This window comes from Nanorana parkeri, unplaced genomic scaffold (genome assembly GCF_000935625.1).
Source record: "Nanorana parkeri isolate BGI_ZX_2015 unplaced genomic scaffold, ASM93562v1 scaffold1251, whole genome shotgun sequence".
In the NCBI taxonomy this organism is placed as follows: domain Eukaryota; kingdom Metazoa; phylum Chordata; class Amphibia; order Anura; family Dicroglossidae; genus Nanorana; species Nanorana parkeri.
Window position 1 is genome coordinate 349,395 of NW_017307519.1, and position 14,826 is coordinate 364,220.

A 14,826-nucleotide genomic window follows, 5' to 3' on the forward strand; every position below is an offset into this window, starting at 1 on the left:
CCCCCCCCCCCCCCCCCCCATTACTTCCTTTCCTTTCTCCCTTCCCTGTCCTTCCTTCCTTATTAATTTTTTGCTCCCTTCCATTCTTTCATCACTTCCTTACCATATACCCTTCCTCCCCTTTGTCCCTCATTTCTTCCCTTCTAACCTACCAAAGTAACACGTTCTTTTTAACTGTGGCCCCTACAGCTGCCTAAACTTACACTTCCTTTGTTCCCTTACCTTTCCATTCTCCAAAAGGAACAGATGTAGTCACGACGTGTAACAATGCTGGTTGTCAAGCACCAGCGATGCATCATGTAAAGAAGGGCAATGAGTCAATGCTCTCCAATAGCTGGAAGTACCGTGCATGCCACTCTTCCTCAAACAAAGCAACTGCAGAGCAGCAGTACAGGGAACTTTGCCCTGTGCGGGGTTCGCTGCATGGCCCCATTCACACCATGCATTGCACGTGTTGATGGTCATTTTCTTACATGCTTTTTCATGCATCTTCATGCATTTTACTTCAAGGTGCAAGAAGATGCAAAGATGTGAATTGGTCCTTAAAGTGTACCGGTCACTCCTCTGATAGTCCTCCAGCTCAGTGCGGTGACGTCATACTCACATCAATTGCTCTACCGTGCAGCTTGGACTTGACAAAGCCTCCATCAAGTCACCAAAGTGAGGACCGGTCAAATGATTGTACGACAGGCTGAGTATCTTCAGAGATTGGTTATTTCTTATTCCCAATGCCAACGGGGAGCAGGAAGTGTCCGTCAGGGAGGTGCTGCTCAAACTGGAGGAAGAAGCCAGAACGTAAGAACATGGGAAGGGTGAATGGTGTGCCGACTGAAGTATATCAAAAGCCAAAACTTGCTTTGTCAAGCAATTCAATATCCAAAGTATTCACTACCATGAGAACAATCATACATTAAAGGGAAGTACTGCTGTTTACAAGTAAGGAAGAGGAGGAAGGAGGATTCCATGGATGAGTTTACAAGGAAGGAAGAGGAGGAAGGAGGATTTCATAGATGAGTATACAAGGAATGAACAGGAGGATTCCATGGATGAGTTTGCAAGGAAGGAAGAGGAGGATTCCATGGATGAGTTTACAAGGAAGGAAGAGGAGGATTCCATGGATGAGTTTACAAGGAAGGAAGAGGAGGATTCCATGGATGAGTTTACAAGGAAGGAAGAGGAGGATTCCATGGATGAGTTTACAAGGAAGGAAGAGGAGGATTCCATGGATGAGTTTACAAGGAAGGAAGAGGAGGATTCCATGGATGAGTTTACAAAGAAGGAAGAGGAGGAAGGAGGATTCCATGGATGAATTTACAAGGAAGGAAGAGGAGGAAGGAGGATTCCATGGATGAGTTTACAAGGAAGGAAGAGGATGATTCCATGGATGAGTTTACAAGGAAGGAAGTGGAGGAAGGAGGATTCCATGGATGAGTTTACAAGGAATGAAGAGGAGGATTCCATGGATGAGTTTACAAGGAAGGAAGAGGAGGGAGGAGGATTCCATGGATGAGTTTACAAGGAAGGAAGTGGAGGAAGGAGGATTCCATGAATGAGTTTACAAGGAAAGAAGTGGAGGAAGGAGGATTCCATGGATGAGTTTACAAGGAAGGAAGTGGAGGAAGGAGGATTCCATGGATGAGTTTACAAGGAAGGAAGTGGAGGAAGGAGGATTCCATGGATGAGTTTACAAGGAAGGAAGTGGAGGAAGGAGGATTCCATGAATGAATTTACAAGGAAGGAAGAGGAGGAAGGAGGATTCCATGAATGAGTTTACAAGGAAGGAAGAGGAGGAAGGAAGATTTAATGGATGAGTTTACAAGGAAGGAAGAGGAGAAAGGAAGGAGGGTTCCATGGACGAGTGAATGAAAGGGATCATGGGCAGCAGCAGATTCAAGGTCGGGGCTGGAGCACAGCAATCACAGCAGGTCCCTCACTGTGCAGCTCCTCTGTTCATAAAACATGTTGTATTCTTCTCAGAGAATAAAAGGTGTTCTGTGATTGGACGAGGGGCATATGAGCATCACACTCTTCCCTCGTCCAATCACAGAACACTTTGTATTCTTTCAAAAGAATAGAAGACATTTATGAATGGAAGAGGGAAGGACCTGCTATGATTGCTTGGCTCCAGCCCCGACCAGAATGTCATCGGTGACAACACTTGTAGAGGCCCGTGCAACTAAAATGTTTCAAGGAAGAAGCCGTGGCCACCATTGGGGCTCCCATCATTAGAGGAACCCTATTGGTGCCCAACTCATTTTCGGTACAGTGTTGCATGACGGAGTCATTTTCATTCAAACTATCACAGCATTGAAAAATGACCTGGTAGTGAAGGACTATATACAGCAGGGGCGGTGAACCTCTGGCATTGCAGCTGCGGTGAAACTACAAATCCCATGAAGCATTGCAAGATTCGCACAGCCACAGGAATGACTCCCAGAGACAAATGCATCATGGGTATTTGTGGCTTCACCACAGCTGGAGGGCCGGAGGTTCCCCACCCCTGATATACAGGATAATACTTAAGTGGTTAAAAGGTACAGCAGCACACCAGAGACCCGGACATCACCACCAAGACAGCTGAAGACTTCCAGTGTTTGCACCAAATCTAAAAAAAAAAATGGCAGCCACTCTGATCAGTTTGAAACAAGCAGAAGTAAGAAAGGTGCACATGGGCAGGCCAAGATACAAAGATATACAGAAGGGCCCCGGAACTCTTAAACAAAAAACTTAAATGAACTACAGTATTCAATTACATAAAAGGTTCCAATGCTTTAAGGGAAGCCATAATGGTTGGGGGCCAATTTATGTTTTACAAAATTGGCCCCCAACCATTATAGCTTCCCATTAAAAAGGTGGAGCTTTTTCGTCGTTCAATATCAATTTTTCATCAGATCAGACATGTCGGTCCACAGCCGCAACCAATCCCAACAAATCCCATCTCGTCTACACCCATTCTACTCACCTCAGTTCCTCTAATTTACAAGGTGGGCTGGACAAAGCCGCCGCCAGGTCACCAAAGTGAGGCCCCTCCAGCCTGTTATAAGACAGCAGAAGACTTCTTAGGGACCTGTTGTCACTTAGTGCAGGTCCTAGGTACGAGCAGGCGAGGTTCTTCAGTCCAGTAGCTGACAACCTACAGGAACGGAATATAAAACAATTCTAAATAGCAAAAGAAAGCTGTTCAAAAGGTGAAATTTACGTTCAAGTATGTCAAGCTAAAAAATTTTTGTTGAAGTGGAGAAGGAATCGAACTTTTGGGTTTTTACTGCTATGCAAGGCTCTGTTACAGATATTTAGCCTCACTTCATGTCCAGTTGACACCAGTTTCACCAGACCGGAAGTAAGGTAAATGCTACAACAGGGGCACAGACAGAAATCAAAATCTCAGGGATAGGAAACAGCGTCAGGCCGAAAATGGATTTAAGAGTCCATAAAAATTTTAACAATTGTGTTGATAAAAGGGGGGCAGACCCAACTCCCTTCCTCAGGGATTGGAAACGATGGGAATGAAGGAATGGACTCATTATTGCAGCTATAGGAAGTTCTCCAAAAATTGGTGGATTGCAGGAAGTGATTGGACAAATCACTGACTGTTTTTTTTAAATATTATATAATATTATATAAGATTGTGTAGAGAGAGGGTCTACTTGTGCAGCACAGCTAGAATGTTGAAGAGCAGTGGTAGAGACTGAAATTCTAGTTTGTATAACCTGGATACCACGTCCAGCTCCCATGCATCTGTTGACTTTAGACCAGGGACTTGGAAAAGTCAAAAGACATCCCCCTACTTTGAGAAGTGGGGGCATCCCCTTATGGCAAGGAGAACCTGGAGGCTTGGAGGCTTTGGAAGTCGAAGGCTTGTGGTGGAACTGGGACCCAGGCTTGGATCTAAGCCTAGAGAAGAAACAATAGGAACTCTTTATAGCCTCAAGGGCTGAAGACTTTCATGTCAGAGGCTAAGGTTTCTATTGCTAAGGTAAACGGGTGCTCTTCCACTCTGTGACATCTGTGCCAATTTTAATAAATTGTCCGTAGAAATGCTAAGCAAGGCGCTCATCATCAAAGGGTATAAGTAATCGGTGTTTTTTGCACTGCTGATCTGCAGAGAGCCCTTTGCCTGTGTACGGCTAAGAGGTCTATTCTAGATACCAGGTGCGTAATATACCCAAGCCCATCAACCATGTCAGATGTATAAGAGGAGACCATGGCGGTGTTCTTTTATTAATATTTTACAACATCATTAATTAAACTATAACAAATGATAAGGCAACTTACCACAGGCTGTGTATCTTGCACTCAGGATGTTTTAATGATGAACATATAAACTTGACTCCACTATCTCCGAATCTATTGTCGCTGAGTCTGTAAGGAGTGAATAAGATCAATTTCATGGCTCATACAGGGTCTCTTCTGTCCTAAAAGCCCTACCTGCCAGAGTTTTGTTTAACCTTAATTTTACTTCTCAGTGGTGGAACTATCGCCATAGCGACCCAGGCGGCCGCTATGGGGCCCGGGGCACAGGGGGGCTCGGCCAGGACATGGAACAAAGGGGTCCCCCTGATGTCGTGCAGGCCGCCTGGGATGCTATGGCATTGCAGGCTGAGTCACTGGCGGCTGTGAGGAGGAGCACGCCTTTGTCCAGATCACCCGTCAGTGATCTGTGCAGCGGCGCTTTCCTCCTCACAGCCGCTGCTGAGTCAGTGACAGGCCAGCAGCTGCGGTGGAGGAGGAGGTCGGGCACAGCCGCGGCCAGAGCCTAGCGGTGACCGTGGAGGACGGAGGGGGCCGGCGGTGGAGGAGGCTGACAGCGGATCGTGGCTGACAGGTGAGAGGTGTGGAGGGGTGTGACAAGCCCGCCTGAGACCCTGCAAAGCCCACCACAGAGAGTCTATGGTGGGCACTGCAGGGCCACTCTCAGGTGGGCTGTGTGGGATCGCATATGGGTTATACGGGGTCTCAGGTGAGCTCTGCAGGGTGTCAGGTGGGCTGTGCAGGGTCTATGGTATGTGTGGGGTCTCAGGTGGGCTCTGCAAGGGGTCAAGTGGGCTGTGTGGAGTCTATGGTATGTGCGGGGTCTCAAGTGGGCTGTGTGGGGTCCCTGGTATGTGTGGGGTCTCAGGTGGGCTCTGCAGGGTGACAGGTGGGCTGTGAGGAGTCTATGGTATGTGCAGGGTATCACGTGAACTGTGAGGGATCCCCAGTATGTGCGGGGTCTCAGGTGGGCTGTGCGGGGTCTCAGGTGGGCTCTGCAGGGTGTCAGGTGGGCTCCGCAGGGCCTCTGGTGGGCTGTTCGGGGTCTATGGTGGGCTCTGCAGCAGTGAGCGGGAACGTGTTCTGGAGGTTGTTCCTTTTTGCTATGGTGCCCTGTTATTTCTAGTTACGCCCTTGCTTCTACTTTAATTTTTTTATAACACCTTTCTTCACATCAAGAACATTTGAGATTTACATGTTCTTAAGACATTAGGCGATATGCTTTTATATTGTACCTTAAGATATGTACGGTGTGTAGAGCAGGGGCAAATCTCTCAATATCCTCAGTCCGAAGATTACTATTAGATAAGCAAAGTTTTTCCGTCTCTCCGCAGGACTGAAGCGCAAAAGACACCACAGAGCAGTCCAGAGGGGTCAGCTGGGTTTCAGACAAGTTAAAAGATCCAAACGATCCCAAACATTCTAAGAGAAATTCCTTATTCTGCAGCTCAAAGAATTTAAAAAATAAACTTAAGAGCCTTCTCTTTTCCAAGTCTTGAAATTCTGAAGCATATTGTTGAAGATGGGTGAGGACATCCTTGGCAGCATCAGTAGACAAGTCACCCAGATAAGGCTCCAAGAAGGTCCTGGTGGAGACATCTGCGAGACCACAGAGGAACGTGAGAAATAGTTCACCATGGTTATCTTTGTAGGAGGTGGCTTCTTCAAAAGACTTATGTAACCTCTCAGGAGAATAATCGATATAATGGACCACGGCGGCCAAAAAATCCTGGGTGATGGGATGTAGGAAAGCGAAAGATGACTCGGTGGATTCTTTCATGAAACCTGGCAAAAGTTTTGAGGTCCTGTCCACGTTAAATTGTTCCAAGGTCTGTTTTTGAAATTTGTTAACATGGTTCATGACTCCGTGTTCTGCCATCCACCCAATAGATGTCAACAGACTCCGAGCATTCATTTTACCCGGACTGTGATTGGCCAGAACACCAGCAATGAAAGCAGCAAAGAGTTGCGTCAGCGTCTTGGGTGGTTTTAGTGATATGAGTTGGTCATCACTGGTTGGTTGGCCTTTGAAGAACATGGACAGCACTGTGCAGGTGATCCAGCAGTACGATGGGTTGTAACAGAAAGTGCTCAGCACACCGTTCTCCCTCAAAAAGCTGAGAACCTTGTCTGATAATCCTTTGTCCATGAAGAATCTCTCAATGTAAAGCTGCTGTTCTCTTGGTAAGAATCCAATGACCTCCAGCACTCTCTTGAAAATGCTGATATCCTTTCCCGCTAATATGTCTGGTTGGCTGGTCAATAGCAAAGAGCAGCCCTTGAGCAGAGACTGTCTCGCCAAACCAACCACAACGGCCCCAACATTTACTACTTGTTTTATATCGCAGGGGAGTTTGCCTGATTTAAAATTGATTTCATGAATGCTTTCATCCAAGCCATCAAAGATGAAGAGCAGCCTTTCCGGATCCTGTAAAATGTTCCAAAGTTGATCCTTCAGATATGGATACTCCTGAAGGATCATCGACTCCAAGCTGATCTTCTCTTCCTTGTTGAGATCCCAGAATCTTAAGAAGAAGATGAAAGAAAACCTCTGATAGAATTTGCCGTTTGCCCAGTCGCAGACCAGCTTCTCCACGAGCGTCGTCTTCCCTATTCCTGGCACACCAGTCACCATCACCACACGCGGTACATATTTTAGCCTGTGGCACCAGCGGAACGGTCTGCCAAGAGAGGCACTTCCCACAGCGTTTTCTAAGTAGTGCTTATGTTTTATCGCTATCTCTATCAGCTTGTGCTCGGAAGATCGATGAAAGGGGCGGACGTAGGATGTGATCATATCCATGTAACGATCAGAAACATACAGATCTTTATTCCGTCCCGTAGATTCTGAGGGTCGTGGCATGGTTTGTTCCAGCAGATGTTGTCTGTGTTGTCCCTGTATTTCTGCCACAAAGGAATCAAATGATAATAGCAATAACATGACAATAAAAAATGTAGATGAAGTTGTCCTAAACACCCCTTAAAAAGACCACCCTATGGCTATTTTCTGGTCAGGTGGCCATGGGACCTAGGTGCACCACAATCAGCATCAAACAGGTTGGACATTCAGAATAGAACCACCTAAAGATAACTTTAGGTCATCTGAGCGCTCATGTTTAAAGGTCCAGGCCACCCAAGAGTACATACTTAGTTACAGATGGAACATAAGGGTATGATTTGGCCCCTGCCTTCATTATAGGCCTTGGATACTCTCACAGCGAGGTCTTCCTGCCATAATTCTAACTCTCATTCTACCCACCTGACCTCTAACTCTGAGAACACACCCTGTCGATGTCTCCAGAGAAAAGTACAGTACACCTATCTTCTTTTTTGCCTACATGGAGGAGCTTATTGCAAAAGAAAAAAGTAGCGACGGTTGTGCTACATTCCATCTGGCAAGTCATATTTACAGCCCCCTAATGTGAACTTTGCCTAATGAGGACAAAGCAACGGGTTCAGTTAGAAGCCCCCATGCCTCACAAATCTCTTATTTTGGTAGCCTGATGCTTTGATCAAAAATATTTGACACTCCCTTGTATGGAGATCATGTGATCGTGTCCTCTACCTTCCATTATGCAGCAATGGTTATCTGAGCTGATCTGTGTTTATGAAGCTGGAGAATGTGAAGAGAAGCTTCTCAATGGCTTTTTACCCTATTGCCCATGCTGGCTCTCAGTCCCCCGTGGGGTGCCATTACTTTACCTCTTTTATCTCTGCAATGTGAACGTGACGCTGGAGATGACCTACAATGACAGGAGTAGGTGGTCTATATACTACATTACACAGGATTGCCAGCTTCACCTATAGGCTATAACTGATAGGGCGCTATCACTTTTTACACCACAGCCACTGTACACTGTAGCTATACAGAGTGCATCAGCTTTCCATCCATAGAACCTCCTCTAATATTTACCTTTCAGCTCTGAAGTCATAGGGTGCCCCTTCCGGTCCAGTAATATCTGTTGCATCAGAGTGTCCCCTAAACACATGGAAATCACAGAATGAGACAATAAGTAAGAGCCAGTATCCTCATTGGAAGATTTCCTATCTACTCCTGGTCCAGTGACAACCATAACATGTTGCAGTTGGCTAACAAATAGGGATGAGGTTGAGTTTGAACCCAAAAGGAAGCCCTCAGTGCAGACCCAATCACCTGGGGCCATGTGGCCTTAGTAGGTCAATGTCATTGAGCAAATATGGCCATGTGGCCTTAGTAGGTCAATGCCATTGACCAAATATGGCCATGTGGCCTTAGCAGGTCAATGTCGTTGACCAAATATGGCCATGTGGCCTTAGTAGGTCAATGTAATTGACCAAATATAGCCATGTGGCCTTAGTAGGTCAATGCCATTGACCAAATATGGCCATGCGGCCTTAGTAGGCCAATGCCATTGACCAAATATGTCCATGTATCCTTATTAGGTAAATGTAATTGACCAAATATGGCCATGTATCCTTAATAGGTCAATGTCATTGACCACATAGGGCAATGTGGCCTTAGTAGGTCAATGTCATTGACCAAATATGACTATGTATCCTTAATAGGTCAATGTCATTGACCAAATATGGCCATGTGGCCTTCGTAGGTCAACGATGTCACCAGCATAGCTATTATATTTCATACTGGGTTCTGTCAGCTCCCCGTAATGGCCAAAGACTGCAGTTTCATACAACTGTTTTGAAGACAAATTGAACCTACAAAACCACCACAGGAAGCGATGCCATCAAGTCACATGTTTTCTTCCCAAATAGAATCCATCTTGCCTGCATGGACCTGTGGGAAGTCAAACCTGGACTTGTCTTTTGAGGCAACATATCGCACAAATCTCCAAAGTACATCTCAGAGCTACATATACCCCCATCTAAAACAGTTGTGGACCCGTCTGAGGAAGATAGAAGGGCAAGAATTGGATTGGGTAACAGTCATGGATGTTCATTATCAATTTTTGGGTATACCCTGATTTTGTATGTTCATCTAAGTTTTATTTAGTTTTACAGGAAGCCAAATTATTTTCTTTCATAGCTAAGTTATCTAAGAACACATGTCGCATGAATATAGCCTCTGTATTCAAATTGTTTTATATATATTAGATGGTCACCATGAGGGAAAGGGTCTTTGGGTGGACCATGAATAATATAAATAAAGGTCACCTCTGCCTTCTGAATATTGCTATTATAAACATACACTATATTGCCAAAAGTATTGGGACGCCGGCCTTTACACGCACATGAACTTTAATGGCATCCCAATCTTAGTCCGTAGGGTTCAATATTGAGTTTGCTCCGCCCTTTGCCGCTATAACAGCTTCAACTCTTCTGGGAAGGCGTCCACAAGGTTTAGGAGAGTGTTTATGGGAATGTTGGACCATTTGTGAGGTCAGGTTCTTATGTTGGATAAGAAGGCCGGGCTCGCAGTCTCCGCTCTAATTCATCCCAAAGGTGTTCTATGGGGTTGAGGTCAGGATTCTGTGCGGGCCAGTCACGTTCCTCCACCCCAAACTCCCCCATCCATGTCTTTATGGACCTTGCTTTGTGCACTGGTGCGCAGTCATGTTGGAACAGGGAGGGGCCGTCCCCAAACTCCTCCCACACAGTTGGGAGCAGGAAATTGTCCAAAATGTCTTGGTATGCCGATGTCTTAAGAGTTCCCTTCACAGGAAATAAGGGGCCAAGCTCAACCCCTGAAAATCAACCCCCCTCCACACACACAATAATCCCCCCCCACCAAACTTACATACGTCAATGAATACACAACATACAGAATGACACCTTCTAGTTACCGAATGCATCCAACTCATCTTGAAGGAAATACAAATGATCAGATGAACAATATTGCTGTAGATCGTAGATGCCTTCCAAGAATCCCATGACGGCCTCTTTTCCAGCGTCCAGAATATCTTGCACCAGCTTCTCCGAGAACGCGAAGGGTCCCAGGTCTCTCCTCATCTGGAGATTTAACTAGAATACAAAGTTACTGATTTCAGGGGAAATAAATAGAAACAAAATATCGGATATAATGTCATTAGCTTCATCTTGCCACATGGACTCCCCCCCCAACCCAAGCGTGGGATTGAAAGAGAACCTGGACTTGTTTTGTCCCCCCAGTTCGTTATATTCAGATGGCCGCACATGTCGATTCAATCAGAGACAGACATACACGGTTTTTAAAGGGGTACACAGTATTATTTATCATGGTCAAGGCTAAAAATATTAGTATCTCCATCTGGAAGTTATAAACACAAATGTAGCTTATCCCATTTCCCTTTAAACAGAACCTTTATTAAAGAGACAGATTGTCTGAAAGAAAGCAGTTCCTGCTGTCTTCTCTCTTTAGAGATCTCATGGTGCTCTGTTTCCCTTTAAACAGCTGCATACAGAAGTTTTATTAAAGAGACAGAGTGTCTGAAAGAAAGCAGTTACTGCTGTCCTCTCTCTTTAGAGACCTCGTGGTGCTCTGTTTCCCTTTAAACATAACTTTTATTAAAGAGACAGAGTGTCTGAAAGAAAGCAGATCCTGCTGTCCTCTCTCTTTAGGGACCTCATGGTGCTCTGTTTCCCTTTAAACAGAACTTTTATTAAAGAGACAGAGTGTCTGAAAGAAAACAGTTCCTGCTGCTCTCTCTCTTTACGGACCTCGTGGTGCTCTGTTTCCCTTTGAACAGAACTTTTATTAGAGAGACAGAGTGTCTGAAAGAAAGCAGTTCCTGCTGTCCTCTCTCTTTACGGACCTCGCGGTGCTCTGGGATTCACCCATGTGACATAAAATTGTTGCAATTTTCAATGAAACAGGAACTCCAGGATTTTATAAAACATAACCTTGCAGTGGGGCTACCCCGGCATTGCAAGGGTTCATTGCTGGTTTTGGTCAGGGGGCCAGAATAAAGAAGATATACTCACCTGATCCTGGGTCCTGTGGCCGGTCATCGCTCATCTCTTTCCACTCTGGCTGTGGTATGTCCCTTGGCATCCTCATGTCTAATGTAAGTCAATGGACCTGCATTCGAAGTGATGGCGCCAATGGTCCTTAGACTACAAGAGACGCCAATGGTCCTTAGACTGCTAGAGCCCAGATGAGAAGAGGCTCTAGGCAATGGTCTAGCAGCCAAGGATCAGGTGGGTAGAACTTCTTTATTCCGGCCCCTAGACCAAAACAAGCACTTATACTTGCAGTGTGGGGGTAGCCTCACTACAAGGGTCAGGTTTATAACTCCCAGTTCCTCTTTAAAGATTTTTTGAAGATGACCCACCACTCGTAGCTTTGATTGCTAGCTTCATTTTCTATAGAAAGTCAGCACATTTTTCTGCTTACCTCCTTATTGAGGATGTTCCGGGAGTCCAGGTACTCCAGCAGGTGTTTGATATCTCTGGTGGACTCCACAATGCAGATCAGGTCATTTCTAAAGTGCTCATAGATCAGTTGAAGTTCACCGAAGTCGTATTGAGACAGCAACTGATGGAACTTTTCATGTTCTCCTGGAGGACGAGAGGGACACAAGGGGTGCTTAGTATGGAGGTTAAACAAGGTTGTGTTCGGAATCTCGCGTGCCCCGCATGTTACCCCCTTTGTACATGATACAAACCAAGGCCATGTTGACCTCCCTACCCCACACAACCTGAGGTGTGCCATGATTTTTATGGTCAGTACGCCAAATAAGGGGGCGTACTCAAGTAAGCTTTGAAAATAATACCAGTAATAATAATGGGGACGGGTGGGAGGGTACGCCGGAAGTCAGCAGCAGATGCGTCCTCCTTTCCCTTCCATGTTTAAGGGCCCTGGAGGCTCCGAATCCTCCCACAAACTCGGCTAATGTTATTAGCCTCAAACTTGAGTCGAGTGCAAAGCTCCAAGTACAAAGCTTTATGTGTAATAAAATAATACAAATGTAGCGCTCACCCCCGAAGGAACCGCTGGATGCCCGGTTCATCTCTAGTCTGTCTAGGGCCTTGGTTCTCAACTGGTGGGTCGTGACCCAAAAGTGGGTCGCGACCCTGTGTTCAGTGGGTCGCCGTGTGCCTTTCACTTTTCTAGGCGAGAGGCTCCTCAGCCTCCCCCTAGCGGATGGGGTAGGCTAGGGCTATGGCCATGGGGGAGCTCCATCCATATGTGCATTGATTACAGCTCCCTTGTGTGCCTTGTAGAGGAGTGATGCCTCGTGTGCCTGGACCGGAGGGATGTCACATTCTGGCTCCTGACACCTCTACCGGGTGTGCAAGGGAGATGTACATATGGATGGAGCTCCTTCACAGCACAGCAGCCCACACTGGACCCCAGGCTGAGGATCCACTCCAGTTCTCGTAAGGTAGGGAGACTGGGTGTGTGTGTGATTGTGTGTGTCTGTCAGTGTTTTTGAGGGCCCATTCACACCAGTACAGTATGTTAATCTCACCGTCCTGGGTTCTGGTGTGGGAGGTGCATTGCATTGCCATTCATTTGAATGGCACCCCACATGCATCTCCCACCCACAGTTCGATCACCTGCATCGGAACACACGGTACAGCAATGCCGTGCGTTCCATTGCAGTGCAACTTGGGTCACAACTTAATGACCAAGGACAAATGTGGGTCCTGAGGTTACACAGGTTGAGAACCACAGGTCTAGGGTATGTTCTTACGCTGCCCACCCATTATCATTAACTGCCCTTCTTCTGGTGCCCACAAACTGAGGTCCACTCCAGTAGTATAATGCAAAATAACATTTTATTAAACATCTTCACTGAGGAGAGAGGTTATGGGGGGATTCTAAGCTTCCCGGTGGAACTGACAAGAACTCCGGACTCACCAGACCTGGTTGACATATCAGTGTAGATCCACTTGGGAGGCAGCCGATGGCAACTGAAGTAGGATAAACACAGATCCTCAAGAAGGAAAGACACCCGCCATGCTCCTGAAGTCCTTAGGTCGCAGGATACTTCAAGAGCCATCATTGGTCATGGGTCTCTTCCTCTTACAGCAACACAGGCCTCCTCCATGTTGGAGGTCTCAGGGAAACATTTCCCTCACACCAGCCTATGCCCACCCTCAGGCATCAGGCATAGCCTGGGGGGCAGGTTGAACAGCACCCAGCTCTATTCCATGGCTGGTCCCGGCTAGTCTGAGCACATGGCTATTCCCTCCAGTATATGTACCCTATCCCAGCATGCACCACTGGCTGAGAGAGAAGCCCAGTGATTGGCAGCTGTACTGTACATACACTACAGTGCCTCTCATTGGCTGTCCCACAATATGACAGAGTCACACTTCGCCCAAGGGGGGTACAGGCAATGCCAGACACCTGGAATTAACCATATCATTGCCACTATAAATCCAGCCAGGCCGACTACAGCCCCGGCCATCACCAAATGTCTAGTAGCCACATCACAGAAGGTCATGGGGGTTACACAAATATGGAAGATCGAGCATTTAAAATGAGAATGTTGCATCAAAAGTGACTTTAAGGTAAACAAAACTTGAATAGCTCACTAGCTTGAATAGGACACTTTCCTTTCCCTTTTAATGCCTTTGATGACTACTGATGACTGGATCAGGAGAAATGCTGATTTACTAACCCCTAAAGATGGTTTATATGGCCAATACATAGAAAAAATATCATGCAATTGTTCTAAATATATATAGAAGCTATAGAATGTAGGAGCTGTATTTTATATATGTTTGTAAGACCTACCATCACTGTATCTTGAAGGCATCTGACCCATCTTCTATTCTTGTAGAGGAAATCCTAACCTGACCTTTGAAACAAAAGTAGTAACAATGTTATATACACGGTATACGTAGTAGGGTCTAGCTCGAATCACCTGTTCTTTCATTCCCTTGGTGCCTCTAAAGATTATCATAGATAGGACCTCACTAGGGCTCATCCATCTGAGCTTTCCCTTGGTGCCTCTCCAGATTGTCATGGACAGGATCTCACTAAGACTCATCCATCTAAGCTTTCTCTTGGTGCCTCTGCAGGTTGTCATGAATAGGACCTCACTAAGACTCGTCCATCTAAGCTTTCCCTTGGTGCCTCTGCAGGTTGTCATGAATAGGACCTCACTAAGACTCGTCCATCTAAGCTTTCCCTTGGTGCCTCTGCAGGTTGTCATGAATAGGACCTCACTAAGACTCGTCCATCTAAGCTTTCCCTTGGTGCCTCTGCAGGTTGTCATGGATAGGACCTCACTAAGACTCATCCATCTAAGCTTTATTTTGGTGCCTCTGCAGATTACCATGGATTGGACCTCACTATGACTCATCCATCTGAGCTTTATTTTGGTGCCTCTCCAGATTACCATGGATAGGACCTCACTAAGACTCGTCCATCTAAGCCAGGGGTGCCCACAAGGTCGATCACTGGTAGATCGCCATGTCCTCTCCTCCCGCCGCTTCTCTGGATCCCCGCTGCTCTCCCCAGCGGGGATCCGAGAAAAAGTGAAGGAACCGGCGGCGGGGGAGGGCAGAGGACGGTGCCGCTGTCACTAACTAATGCAGCAGTGAGGAGAGAGAGAGACGCTAGGCCAGGATCTGACAGCCGGCGCCTCTCTCTCCCCTCACTGCTCGTCCGTTCTGTCACAGCGGCTACGCCCCCCCCCCCCCCCC

General features: G+C 46.5%; 1 protein-coding gene across 1 annotated transcript in view; it reads right to left on the minus strand.

Annotated features, from left to right (window-relative positions):
- LOC108797263 (NACHT, LRR and PYD domains-containing protein 12-like) overlaps positions 1-13,971 on the minus strand; it is a 31,522-nt gene extending 17,551 nt beyond the window's left edge. Inside the window, exon 1 of the mRNA XM_018568834.1 lies at positions 13,913-13,971. Within this exon, the coding sequence (XP_018424336.1) occupies positions 13,913-13,943 (31 nt within the window). The 5' untranslated portion in view covers positions 13,944-13,971. The remainder of the gene's footprint in view (positions 1-13,912) is intronic.
- Between the last annotated feature and the right edge of the window lie 855 nt (positions 13,972-14,826).